The sequence below is a fragment of the Genypterus blacodes genome, unplaced genomic scaffold, assembly GCF_046128005.1.
Source record: "Genypterus blacodes isolate CSIRO-AG114 ecotype Tasmania unplaced genomic scaffold, CSIRO-AGI_Gbla_v1 ptg000030l_1, whole genome shotgun sequence".
Classification (NCBI taxonomy): domain Eukaryota; kingdom Metazoa; phylum Chordata; class Actinopteri; order Ophidiiformes; family Ophidiidae; genus Genypterus; species Genypterus blacodes.
Genome location: NW_027466843.1, coordinates 3,757,295 through 3,770,932, shown reverse-complemented (window position 1 = coordinate 3,770,932; position 13,638 = coordinate 3,757,295). Strand labels below are relative to the sequence as shown.

The 13,638-nt window shown below is 42.4% G+C and overlaps 2 protein-coding genes across 4 annotated transcripts in view; one reads left to right on the top strand and one right to left on the bottom strand.

Moving 5' to 3' along the window:
- Positions 1 to 13,556, top strand: part of rasal3 (RAS protein activator like 3) — a 225,203-nt gene extending 211,647 nt beyond the window's left edge. The window contains exons 2-20 of one of the 3 annotated variants that reach the window (XM_076145407.1): positions 3,852 to 4,645; positions 5,883 to 6,007; positions 6,502 to 6,571; positions 7,556 to 7,623; positions 7,724 to 7,809; positions 7,915 to 8,044; positions 8,172 to 8,270; positions 8,797 to 9,465; positions 9,596 to 9,740; positions 9,831 to 9,975; positions 10,064 to 10,300; positions 10,392 to 10,593; positions 10,966 to 11,057; positions 11,154 to 11,267; positions 11,553 to 11,739; positions 11,885 to 11,995; positions 12,087 to 12,277; positions 12,521 to 12,605; positions 13,195 to 13,556. In XM_076145407.1, the coding sequence (XP_076001522.1) occupies positions 4,033 to 4,645; positions 5,883 to 6,007; positions 6,502 to 6,571; positions 7,556 to 7,623; positions 7,724 to 7,809; positions 7,915 to 8,044; positions 8,172 to 8,270; positions 8,797 to 9,465; positions 9,596 to 9,740; positions 9,831 to 9,975; positions 10,064 to 10,300; positions 10,392 to 10,593; positions 10,966 to 11,057; positions 11,154 to 11,267; positions 11,553 to 11,739; positions 11,885 to 11,995; positions 12,087 to 12,277; positions 12,521 to 12,605; positions 13,195 to 13,305 (3,480 nt within the window). In that variant the 5' untranslated portion in view covers positions 3,852 to 4,032 and the 3' untranslated portion in view covers positions 13,306 to 13,556. Of the gene's footprint in view, positions 1 to 3,736; positions 4,646 to 5,882; positions 6,008 to 6,501; positions 6,572 to 6,649; positions 7,072 to 7,555; positions 7,624 to 7,723; positions 7,810 to 7,914; positions 8,045 to 8,171; positions 8,271 to 8,796; positions 9,466 to 9,595; positions 9,741 to 9,830; positions 9,976 to 10,063; positions 10,301 to 10,391; positions 10,594 to 10,965; positions 11,058 to 11,153; positions 11,268 to 11,552; positions 11,740 to 11,884; positions 11,996 to 12,086; positions 12,278 to 12,520; positions 12,606 to 13,194 lie in introns of those variants that run through there. The other 2 variants (XM_076145406.1, XM_076145408.1) reach the window with 2 other exon arrangements.
- dgke (diacylglycerol kinase, epsilon) overlaps positions 1 to 13,638 on the bottom strand; it is a 181,387-nt gene that overhangs the window by 148,017 nt on the left and 19,732 nt on the right. The window lies entirely within an intron of this gene.

The following is a 13,638-nucleotide window of genomic DNA, read 5'->3' as shown; positions in this document are numbered from 1 at the left end:
CGCCGTGGCTCCGCCCACCCGGCGCACCGAGCTGCGTTGCGTTCATAAACATTCCACTACCCGCCACATAATCTGTCCCAGAGCATTCTCTGTTTATCTGCTATGCGAGCGTCGAGGTCAACGTTTAGTTCGACTCTCCTCTAAATCACCTCCAAACTGTTTTGATGTCAGGAATGTGCACGTATAGACGTTTCGGCGGGTTGGTTACGCAACGAACTCAGCTGGTTTTTAAATATGAGCTTCGTATGTTTGCAGCGCGTGTGTACTTCACGTACCTGCTGCCATCGTAGGTACAATTTGCATCATCTGATTAAAGTACGACACGGAAAACACAACGACAGACATGGAGATGACGTGTAGTTTCACTTATACTGATTTTAATATGCTAATCAAATTGGTCTTGCCTTGTTTATATTTGCTTAATTGCACTAGTAAATACATTTGTCCGGCTTCAAATAAACACTTGTTTCTAGAGGTCATGATAGGAAGTCAATCGCTTCAAAGGACGACATGTTTGCCTCATATATAACGTTTATCAAAAGTATATCATATTAATTACATTATCTCTAGATGTATGGGGTGCAATGATCTCTGTGAGCATGTGAGAGAAAGACCACAGAAAAGCTGTCTGTGCTTATTTGTATTTTATCCATATCCAAATTTAATGTCCTATTTTCATTAGTTGACATTGCATTGTTTGCTTGCTAAAGTAATATTCTTGAAATATTGTGAAGAAACCCCTGAGGATGAATGAATTGCTCCAGTGCATACATTTATATGTTTATATGTCTGGTTTAACAGGTTTGGATTCCTCCCTTAAATGTCAACAATGCCTCACTGCCACTGTCAATATTACATTTAAATGGATAACACGGGCAAGTAATGTAACAGTGTCAATGGACGCAGCTTGACAGTAGCCCCAATACAAATATCTAAATATCAAAGACTCATTTAATTGCTGAGCAGTGTTTGATGCTGTGATTAGATCCTAAAAAGTCACCAGCCTTTGTGCAGAGGCTATAGCGTCATTGATGACTTGATTAGAGGTTGTAGAGGCCACGGTTTAATCACTGACTGACAAAAGGGAGCTGTGGTTTACACCTAAGGCAGAACACAAGAGAAACACTCAAAGTGATAGAGAGCAGGGTGCGACCCAAGGGAACGACTTCAGTTACATCTAATGCATCAAGAAGTGTGTAAGCCGGTGCAAAGTGGCCCACTTTCCACCATCCTTGACCTCTGTATAGACTAGAGGATTGTTTTTGTGTGTGTGTGTGTGTGTGTGTGTGTGTGTGTGTGTGTGCTTCTTTTATGTTCCTTCTGGGAGTGACACACTCCTAGACTGAGCAGCAGATCTCAGGAAGTACAGGATAATCAGCAGATTAGTTCAACGTATTGAGGACAAGTGCCAATATGCATAAAGATCAAGTGTGAATGTAGCAGCATATGGGCCATAGTAAGTCATTATTGTAATCCAATCGTGAGTGCAGTATCAGTGACATGTAAAACAAGCTTTGTGCTGATACAATCACCTCCTCTCACATCCTGAAACAGGACACCCTGTCTCCTATGAAATATTGAAAATATGCTGTTATTGTGAAAAACACCAACCTGTATCCTTACACCTTGGCTGCTTCCCTCTGGTCCTTTGTTTGTTTCACTGATTAATTAAAACATATCATAATCTGTCACAGGATATTCTTACATCGACATCATGTCTTCCACCAGTATTACCTCTGATTAACTGAATGAAGGAGTGAGAGCACTAAAGTAATTGGATTGCAGTGCTGATTTTGTGACGAGTCCACCAGAAGGAACTAAGGTTTGTGTAGGATGAAGAAAGGGTTAAAGATAAAGAAAAAGAACAGTTTAAGGATGTCAAGACAGAGTTAGAATTCTACAAATGCTGCTAGCTGTGGACATGAGGATACATTTAAACATGCATGTCATAAATGTTTCATTAATATACTGCACATGCATTTAGATTTGTAGAGCATTTGGGTTTAACGAGGAATCAACTGTTAAAACCTAGCTCCTATATTTCCATATATGGTATGTTCTGTCACAGAGCTTTCCTGGAGCATGTACACTTTGGGTATGTTTAGTTCACTTACATCCTATAGCTGTTATGTTAGATGTTTAGTTGTGTTTTAATATGCGGGTTGGATGGGTTTGTATAAACACTGCTGCAACACCAAAGGTTAAAGAACAGCAGCAGCTACATTAAAAGGACAAAAAGGACGTTTACAGCTCATATAATGTCTGGTGAGAGAGTTTGTTTATGGAGAAATCTGTCCACTGAGAATTTGGCATAACAAAGAATGCCTGCATTCATTCCTTTACAGTGGAGACATCATGTTCTCTTACAAGATCTGTTTGCAAATAAAACAGTCCAGAGTTGTTGTGCTGCGAATCCAACAGGGTCAGAGTCAAGCTTCAATCAAAAGTGTTTAAAGATACAAACACTTATTTCTATTCTGATCCTAACTTTCTAATAATCGAGCTGCATGTTAAAGCCTCAAACTATGAACCTATGAACATTTAAGGTGGAACTGTACGGACATTGCCTTCTACTGGACAATGCCTGCAATTACATGGTTATTTTTCATACAAGCAATATTGAGTTGTAGAATATAGACAAAAACGTTGTGCTATCGTTATAATGTCAATACTACAAGATCAGAATTACAGTTCATCCTCATCAGACTTTAAACAATAAATTTCATAGTGATTTTGAGTGACAAAATGTTCAACCAAACCTGTGCCAAAAGGTCACATTTGAGATGCTGAACCTTCTCTACTACTGTGAACCGGAGTTTACATTATAGTTTGTAGTAACTGTTTCCTGTTACAAATATGACATCATGAGATGCAGAAAAGATATAATGATTTATTGTGTCAAGCTGTCGACAAAGAAAAGAGGAAAAGAGGTTCACCTGTTCAGTGTTTAAGTGGATTTGGATTAAAATGATATCTAGTTGCAGATCCATGCACATTCTGAACTTGATTCAAACACACAGCCGCCAGATGGCCTCAACAACACACAAGACACAGATTACCCATCATATTGTAAGTATAACAGTTCAAATCGACACCTTAATACATACACAAAAAGTATTTTAAGAGTGAGACTGGATGCGACAACGCCATATTCATATCTTTTCTTGAAACTAGCTGTCCACTTACATATGCTGAGCACTGAGGCATAAACCGCTGTCTATAGTTACATGCAAGCCTGCTAGGAAACAGGAAAACCCTGAAGGTGTGTGACAAAAGTCAGTAGTATCACTGCAGGAAGTGGTTTCAGAGAAGCTGAACCCTCACCAGCAGGAAGTGCAGCATTGCACTGACAGGAAACTGAACTCAACAGTTAATAGTCATTTCACCCACAGGTATCTGATCACAGAGAGATACAGCTTCAATGTCAAACATTCTCATTTTGACTGAAATGACTCATTATCTGACAGTCTGACTGAGTTCCTTTGAGGTGAAGAAGGAGCTCATCATCACCTACAGCAGGTTTTTAATCAATATTTAAACTGAATACTTTGAAAAGGCCAGTTTTGTACATATCTCTCAGAATATCACTCAGAATTCCTGCATCACATCTTCAAATAGACGCAAAAGAGAGATGAATTTGGAAGAGAAACTCTATGAAGAGGCACTAAAGTAGAACAGGAAGTGATGATGAAGGGAAGTGCGAAGTGAAAACATAAAAAGAAAGACTGCAAAAACCGACAAGATTGCTACAAAAGCTGAACTTCTCTGTGACGCTGCACGAGCAAGCAAACGCCCATTATGAGAGAGTATTGAACCTGAGTTGGGCGCTGTAGCAAAGCAACCACAGACAGACACAGTAGCTAGAGTCTCATGTTATTGCCGGATATTTTGCATTTTGCAAGACAGGAAACGAGAGAAGCAGGGAGATAGAACCGGTGGAGGCTCAGAAAACGTTTTCATAGGATCCTGCTGAATCGTCAAAACATTTTGTTTGATGCAACCCTGAGAAGGTGAGAAAAAGCTTCATTCAAAATGGGTACCGAGGAAAACGACTCAGAGCCTGCAGCCGAACAGCTACTGAAGGAGCAGGGGTCAGCAGAGAAGGAGGCGGAATCTCCCGTGGCGCAACCTCAAGACCAAACATCTGAAAATAAAGACCCACTGGCCACATACAAGTGGCACACTGGGTCCAAAGAAACTCTGGATGAGGTGAAAGCAGAAGGAGGAGGAGGAACAACTTCAACAGCAGCAACCATCGTTCAGAAGATCTCCTCCACCAAATGGAGCAAGGTGCAAACCTGGCGCAAAGCCCTGAGCGAGGACCCAGGGGACAAGTCCTCATCCAGCGGGAAAGGTGGAGAGGGAACCAAGGCGGAAAAGGTCAGCGGAATGAGAAAGAACCCCTTCAGAAGAGCCCTGTCTGAGCCGCCCGGGTCCCTCTTTGCGGCCCTGTCATCCTCATCCAGCTCGGCCCAGGCAGCTTCTTCTTCCACTCCCGCAGAGGCATCAGGGGGCACCTCGAGCACAGAGACGCCACAGAAAGCAGGTGGAGGGACGCTTTTTAAAAAGTGCCTGTGGACTGTGTCCCAGAAGCTCAAGAGGCCCAAACTGCAGAAACGCAGCAGCGCCCACTCACTGCTGCGAGGTGAGGTTTCCAAACACACTCTCAAAAAACTATGAGGTCAATTTGTCTTGATATTTATTCAATTAATCAATTTCATATCTGCAGTGATCATTTTGATACGTTACACATGGACACATCATATTAAAATATTTATACCAATATAGAAATGTGATCAACACCTTTTATCCGCGGAGTACAATGGCGGCCTCTTGCGGTTTAGGGTGATATTTCATGCTGTATTTATGTGAGCTCATTCAATCGTACAACACTAAGCGTGGAAAGTGTGTGTGTTTTTCGCAATGACGCATTTCACGTATTGAATTCATAAGTTAAAGGGAACAAAAAGGGGCAATTTTGATATTAAAAAGGTTAAACTCAGATGAAAACATAGGAATCCAGTCACACAGAAGTTACTGTGACACGTGGAAATCAAATGTCTGCTGTATGTAGTTCATGTAGTCTTCCTGTAAAGCAGGACTTTGGTAGGACCGAGCACTTCTCCAGTTGTGCTGTTAGACGTCAGGTGAGGTGAACATGCAGATCAATAATGTTACACTTCCTTGTTTTAAATGAGTCAGTAGTGGAACAACACAATACTACTTCCACGAGAAGAGATTTGCTGTCTGTTCACGTGTCAGATAAAGATAAAACATTCAGATGAACTCCAAATTCCGATTCACTCAATATAATATACATATAATAATAAATTACGTTGAAATGGAAATGCTAAGTGAATTGTTTTCACGCGTTGCAATCCATTACTGTGCATTGGCTACACAAAATCAAATGTCCTTCCAAGACTAACAAGAGGCTGATTGTAAACCTAAAGCACTGAACATTATCATACAATACACACAAATTGTTGATTGAAGCAAACACTGTGACAAAATACAAACCAACGACAGGATGTGCGTTGTTTATGTTGTGTGTCATGTCAAGGCGGAGATAAGACCAAAGCTACAACTCTGATCCCTCCAGAAATGCCAGAGGAGATAACAGGGAGATATGCCATAATGCCATAATTACAAAAATAATAAACAAACAAGGAACAAGCACATGCCTTTAATTATATTCCTATAAGAAACATGTTTACTTAACAGAGGGTTAGTTTGTATTGCAGACACAGTTAGTGCACAATTACATGGTGTGGAAAAGACAGCTAACACTCCATGACTAAGTGTGTGTGTGTGTGTGTGTGTTTTTGTGTGTGTGTGTGTGTGTGTGTGTGCGTGTGTGTGTGCGTGTTTGTGCGTGATAGAAAATGATTCCGCACCAGCTGAGTTACCAAGGTTACAGTGGGCCCCACCCCAGGAGGTTCCGTTGTGGGACATCAGCAGCTGTGCCCTTGAAGATGGACACATCTTCATCTCCCCAGAGGAAGAGGTACTCGCCACACTGCCATGAAAGTACAAGTTGACTACTTTTCAACACAAAGTCTTGCAGTTGTTGTTTTCTGTCATTTGTTATTGTGCAGAATGTTCACAGTAACACACTGCTTAGACTTAAACGCAGTCAAACAGGGGGAAGGTTTACGCCTTGATGATGAATGTCAGATGATGAATATCAGTCTCCAAACAGGAAGCTCACAGTATCTGTCTACACTGCACTGCTTCATCTCAAGTCATAAATCTTGCATATACGCAATTAGATTTTGACCGAATTATTAAGAGAGTTAAGAAACGTTTGACATGTAAGAACCTTCATTTCTTTGAATGATTGGACTGTAAGTACGGCCCAATGAGAAGCCATAGCAGAATACTAGGTGTCTGTTCTTCATTTTCAAAAGAAGGAGGAAGCGCCACCACTTATACTGAAAACAGCGTGCACAGGTGTTGAGAGCCCCATTTTGAGTAACCAAATCCGTGTGTGTCTTCTAGCCGGTGATGTGGACCCGCAACCGCTGCATGTCCAACCTCAGCATGCAGAACCTGGCAGACATCGACTCAGGTTAATACATCACCACACACGCACGTGAATGAATCCAAGCGATCAGTAGATTATTCTAAAAAAAAGGGAGGGGGGATGTGATCCAGAGTGAACCCACAGGCAGCCAGTCGCAGAGGAAATAGCTGAGTGTTTCTGCGTGCGAATGGCTGTCAAATTCAAATTGCTTCCTCTACAATTTCTGTGGGAGATAGCATCTCACTTGGGTGTTCTGTTGCTCCAGCCAATGCTCGATGAGAGAGAGAGAGAGAGAGAGAGAGAGAGAGAGAGAGAGAGAGAGAGAGAGAGAGAGAGAGACTCAGTAGCTGCTCTCCTTCACACAATTTCAACATATTGCAAGGTGACTTTTGAGGGGGTGACTCATTTCTTTATCACCCATATCCACTTTGTGAAGAGAGAGGAAGGAAATGGTAAAAATCGGCCTTTAATTAACTACGTCTTCAGCTCAACTCTGGACTAAATGATGGGATTTAGACGCTGGATTGTATGTGGTGGGACTTTAGGTAAGGAAAAGAGAATATTCGATTTGGTAAAACGTGTAAATCCACATCTTTTTACTCGAATTATGTCCTTACTTTGCAATGGCAGGGAGACAGAATATTATTTGGAGGAGATAAATCAGGGAAAAGCGATGACAGACTGTTTTTGTGTTCAGTTTGTGTTTTTGCAATCAAGGATTTTTGAGACAGCTGGCATTTCAGCTGAGAACCACAACCTGTATGACCCCAGTTCAATGGGAGGGACATTTCTTTTCAATGATGTTTGATAGTACACTGTTTATCTCATTTAGCTGTCGTTTACCCATTTGGTTTACCTTGCGTGTTGCGGAAAGCAGGCAATTGCACAGATGAGGGGAGGCCAAGCATTCACCAAACAAATGTCAAAATTGGCCAATATGTCAAAACTCCACAAGCAACAAAACAACTTGCGGCTGTTGTTAAGTTATTTTATTATTGAGTTCACTTTCATGGTTAATGTCTGGTACAGAATGCAGCCCCGACCACGTCAACCTGGCAGGTGGCCCTCGACCAAAGACCCAAGATGGCGGTGTGAGGGTGAGCAGCGCACACAACCAGAGATAAGAAACTTTGTGCCATTTCCTGCTGATGTAATACGTGATTACATTCTTGCTTTCCTGTTGTTTTGCACCCGTAGGCACTGATCAAGAGACGACTTGAAAATAGGACCAAACGTAACAGCGCCACCCAGTTGAGCACCATGGGACTAGGCAAGGGAAGCAGGTACGTCTTAAGTTGTGTCCTATCAACTACCAGTATCATAATTCTTGTCCTTGTCATGTTCATCGATCCGTGCGTGACCTTTTTTCAAACCTGTATATTTTCAAGGCATTTTGGTTCCCGTGAGTCCGTGTCCATTCCAGTCAGTGCAGTGGGGAGTTTAGACCTGAGTGCAGACACGAGCACTGTCATCAGGCCAGTCCACAGCTCTATTCTGGGGGAGAAGTACTGCTTTGAGGTATGCTGGACCATTGATACACTCATTGTATACTATAAAATGTGTATTCCCTCTGTCATCTCATGAAAGCTTCTCAGCACCCCGATCATAATTAATCAATCCCACTTGTTTCAATTGACTTGTCTAGGTAATAAACTCTGAGAACACTCACTGCTTTGGCTGCTCTTCAGCTGCTGAGCGGGATCGTTGGATTGAGGACCTGAGGCGGGCTGCTCAGCCCAATAAGGTGAGACAACTGCATGAAATAACGAGACTTGAGAATAAAATTGTCATATTCTGTGAAGAAAAGTGAAAATATTTGTACAATGAAGTCGTAACATTTGTCAAAACTCACCTTTAAGTCACAGTTTAAGTTAACGCTTTTTCTTGCAAAACAGGAAGTTGAAAAAGACATTGACATTGTAACTCCAGTCAGTCCCTTCTTGCTTTTTCCCTCTTTAACGTGCCCACATCCGCTCCTTTAATCCATAAATATAATTATATCATATTATTGCTGCAGTTTGTGTGTTGAGAACATGAAGTTTTGACGTTTTGTCGTAATTAGTACATTGGTAACTGCTGTTCTTCATCTAGACATGCTTTGTATTTTGTCTTAAAGATTTGATCTAATCTAATGTCTGAGTAACAAGGTATAGATTAAATAATTAGCTTTATTTATTGAGGTTTATCTACTTTTACTGCAGTGGGGTTTTTAGATAATAATAATAATAATGTTTCAGATTTAACAAGTGAGTTGTTGTGGTCATTTTCAGGATAACATTGAGAGGACAGAAAACTCTTTGAGTCTGTGGGTGAATGAAGTAAAGGATCTGCCACCCAAACGTCGTTATTACTGTGAGGTCCACCTGGACGGCACCCTGTTCGCCCGCACCAGCAGCAGAGCCGTTGGTAAGCCGTCCCACCGGGCCAGCCTAGCGGGGGACAGTTCCATTGGGACAGGCCTGGGGGCCGGTGGCGGTTTGCCCGGAGGGTGCCAGTTATTCTGGGGTGAATTCTTTGAGCTGGACAACCTGCCTTCTGTCTCTCAAATTACCCTGCATCTCTTCCGCGATGAGGACACTAAGAAAAAGCGTCACTCCCGAGACGAATCCAGTCTGCACCCTCTAGGCAGCGTGGCCATATCTGTGGCTGACATCCGAGGGAGGACCTACCAGGAAAAATGGTATCCAATCATTCCATACAAGGCCTCAGCCACTGGGGGGAACAAAGAACAGTTGGGGCCCCAGGCTTCACTCCGTATCAAGGCCCGATCCCAGAATTTGCAGGTGCTGCCCATGGAGAAATACAAAGAGTTTGCAGAGTTTGTGACGGTGGATTATGTGGAAATGTGCAGAAGTTTAGAGCCTCTTCTGAATGTGAAGGGAAAGGAAGAGCTGGCAGGAGCTCTGGTCCATGTGCTGCAGAGTATCGGCAAAGCCAAGGTAAGGAACAGGTCTCATATGAGGACACTGATGAATGTAGTTTATTATAATCCACTCTTCCAATACACTCAGCTGTCTTACATTGATGCTGTGTATTACCAAAAATTCTTCATCTATGTGTATGTTTCAGGAATTCCTCATTGACTTGGGCAGTGCAGAAGTGGAACGTCTTGGGGAGAAAGAGGCACTGATCTTCAGAGAGAACACACTGGCCACCAAGGCCATAGATGAATACATGAAGTTGGTTGGTCAGAAGTACCTCATCGGCACACTTGGTACGGAAGCTTTCTGAAGACACTTTCATTCCCTTCTGTCACCCTTGTCTTTGGTTTAATACCAAAGTCTTCCTATCTTGCTCACTGCAGGGGACTTCATCACCCGTCTGTACGCCTCAACCGAGCATTGTGAGGTCGACCCCCGTAAATGCCCCGGAGCCGAGCTGTCAAACAACCAGAGACAGTTGAGACAAGCTTGCGAAGAGGTGGTGCAGAAGATTGTCAAAACACACGGGTGAGAGGAGAGAGGTCTTATTGTTTACTTGGGCTAATGAAAATGTGAAATTCCTTGAGGCAATGTTTGGTACCTCTCTGACTTTCAGACCCTTTCCAGAGGAGCTACACAGGATCTTCTCCAGCTGGGTGGAGCTGTGTGAAGATCAGGGCAGAGCAGAGATTGGCCAGCGTCTCATTTCTGCCTCACTCTTCCTTCGCTTCTTATGTCCCGCCATCCTCAGTCCTTCCCTCTTTGGTCTGGCACAGTCCTACCCAGAAACAAACACTCTTAGAACTCTCACCCTAACTGCCAAAGTCATCCAAAATCTGGCCAATTTCACCTTGTGAGTTGATTTCTTTCTGCTTAAACAACCTTGAAAATGTGCATTTGGACAAACAAACTGAATAAAATGTCTTTTGCAATCATTTGTTCAGGTTTGGAGAGAAGGAGGAGTACATGCTCTTTATGAATGACTTCTTGCAGCAGCACTGGGATGGGATGAGAGGATTTCTGCAAACAGTGTCCAATCCAGACACTGAAATCCCAATGAGCTCATTTGATGGCTATGTGGACTTGCCTCTGCGCTTGGCTGTGCTGCACGGCCTGCTGGTCGACATCATTCACCAGAAACAACAGGTGGGCGTGCATGTGTGTGTGTAAACAGTAAACTGTAAAAATGCATGTGAAAGGGTTAAAGGTCAGAGATTATTGACTACATTGTTATATCGTCAATACAGAGCCACCATCTGGTTCTTGTTTTAGGTGCAGGATGTGATGGAAATGTGCACAAACTTTAGTTACAGTGGACTAATTAATTCATGATGATATCAAGATGAAACTTTGATCCAACTTGGACAAGACAAGCCAAATTCTTTGACAAAGAAATTAAAGAAGCTATAATGTTATACATGTTAAATGTCAAGCGTGGTTATTACAACGCCACCATAATCCTGCCAAGCAGCACAGCATGCATGCTAACAGAGACTAAAGGGTCTAACATCTCCTCAGGACACCATCGACAAGCTGCACCCTCTGCCTTCCATTCTGAACCAGATCACAGAATCACTGGGTCCCATGGCACCGCGGATCACAGTTATCAGGTAAGGTCAAGGTGTGACTCGCTGAACACTTGGGACGTGAACATAGTGGTGCAACTTGTGACTAATGCAGCCTGTTTTGGGGTTTTGTTTTTGCAGCCACATGGGACAAACCAAGCCGACTTATGTCCCTCCCAAAGATCTGCGCAAGTTCAGTCCTCACCAGTCATCACTGCAGCAGCTTCAAGTGGATTCCAAAGGCCTAAAAGACGGGTAGGTGACAGGTGTCTAGCTTAAATGATCAATACTCTGATAATAAACTACTTGCTGTATCATAGTAGTGTTAGACAACAATGGCTGGTTGATATCTAATATTCCATCAAAAGGCTGAGATTGGTCCACAATATCATTCTAACCACTTCTATACACTGTATAGTTTCTTGTTGGATGTATGAACCTGTGTTAAAATACACAATGATTGCCAATTTGCTCCAGGGTCCATTTCAAATTTGCCATAAACTGACACAGGATTCATAAAAGAATTCCTTCATTCCACAGGGATGGGAGGACTCGGAGGAGCATGCGGGAGAGGAAGCCCGTCACCAGAACTCAGAGCGCTCCACACAGGCGTCCCGGCCACAACAAATACGTTTTGAAGAGGCAGACGAGTACTGAAAATCTCCAAACATCAGAACAAGAACAAGAGATGGAGACCAATCAACTACTAATCTCATCACCAGAAACGGTGAGAACCAGGAGAAACTGACCTTCGCTTGGCCATCTTGACTTTGCTCATGCCACTGGAGTACAAATGCAACCTTTTTTGAACAGTAATTCATGAAAAAATATGAGCACTTGAGGGATTGAGACTTGTTTTCATCTTGTTTCAGAGAGATAAAGTCAAACCTTCATCAGAACCAGTCCCCTGGATCAAAGTCATCCCCAACAGGGACGCAACTGAGATGAAGACTGAGGATGAACAGCTGAATTTACTGGATAAAGTATAACCTATACTGACAAAAGTGATAGAACCATGGCTGTATGTATTCAGTTACACATTGTATTAATCAAACTTTGTTATTCCCACACCAGCACGCTCAGGAGCTGTCAGAGCTTCGTCTGGGGATCGATCAAGTGACGGAGCGTGAGCTGGACATGGCAAAGCGGCTGGAGGACTTTATTGTCCAAAGCCAGGACCAGAATGCAATACTGCAGGCTGAGGTCAATGAACTAAGAGATCTACTGGCTGTGAGAGAAGAACAGCTTGCTAGTGCCACCTTCAGGTGAGACTGTGGAACTAACGAGTCGGCAGGAACATGCAAAGACCTCATTGTGACTTTGTGTTTTTTGTGTAATATTTGATTCATATTGAGTTACTTCTTTTTTTGTATTTTTACTTTTCACTGAGTCTGGTTTTGCAACATTTTGGATTTTTAATGCAACAATTCACTAAAGAGGAAGCTCCACAAGTATTTGGTTCTGCTCATATTTACATAAACATCTCTTCTGCCTTCATCTCCTCACAGGCTGGGTGTGATTGAAGAGGAGAGGGAAGAGGATGAGAGGAAGCTGAGTGCTGCCACTGCAGCCACTGATCGGATGAACGTATTGGTAAGAGAGGAAGAGAAAACCACTGACCTGCTGACTGAACAGTGACATCTTTTCGCCAAAAATTGCAAAGTTGTTTTATTATGATGCCTTTAAAACCTTGTTTAAGTGATAATTCACCCGAAAATAAAGGTTTATCCATTATCTACTAACCCTAACCAGTCATAATAGCCCCAAAAATTAAATTTTTCTGGCTCTCTGATTGTTTTATCATGGCTTTAGAAATACGATCTTCTGACTGGCTGGCATGTCTCCATTACGCCTGCTGATCAGAAAACCTAAAACATAGCCAAAGGTCACTGTGTTTATGTGTGCACTACACTGATCATTAATGAGCGGCCACTTTGTTAAGATAAAGTTTAACAAGTCATCACAATTGTTTTTCACTGTTAGTAGTGTAGCTATATAGAACTCACAGAACCAGTCACATACAGAAACACCTTTATTTACATTATAATGCAGTCTTACATAACTGTACCACTAAATACAGCCACTATGATTACGACAGAGATGAGTCAACACCTCTGAACTTTAACAGCTTCACAAAGGTTTATGACACATACATGCATGTTTGTCTTCTTTGTGTTGACAGGAGGAGCAGTTTGCAGGCCTGCTGAAAGACCTTCAGCAGCTCAGTGACGGCTGCACCAGCAACCAGAACAACTTGCAGAACACAGACAAGATGCACATTAACAGTGACTGAACACAAACAGGACAAACAAGGTCTAGAGCTGCAGTATCAACAGTGATAGAGCGAGTTGGTGTGAAAACAAGGAAGTCACAAGTATGGCTTTCTGACGATGATGTTATATGTATTTTGGGAACCTGCTGTACCCCCATTTAGAAAGCATGTGAGTGAGCATAAACGTTTGGCTTGGAATAAATACATTTGAATTGTAAAACTTTCTGATATAAAATAAAAATAAAACGGAATAACTTTTTTGGTTCACTCTACAGTGGCTCGGCCATGAAGATTATGCTTCCTGGATTTTTTTTACTATTTGTTTTTATTGAAGCAAACATTTTACATGATATT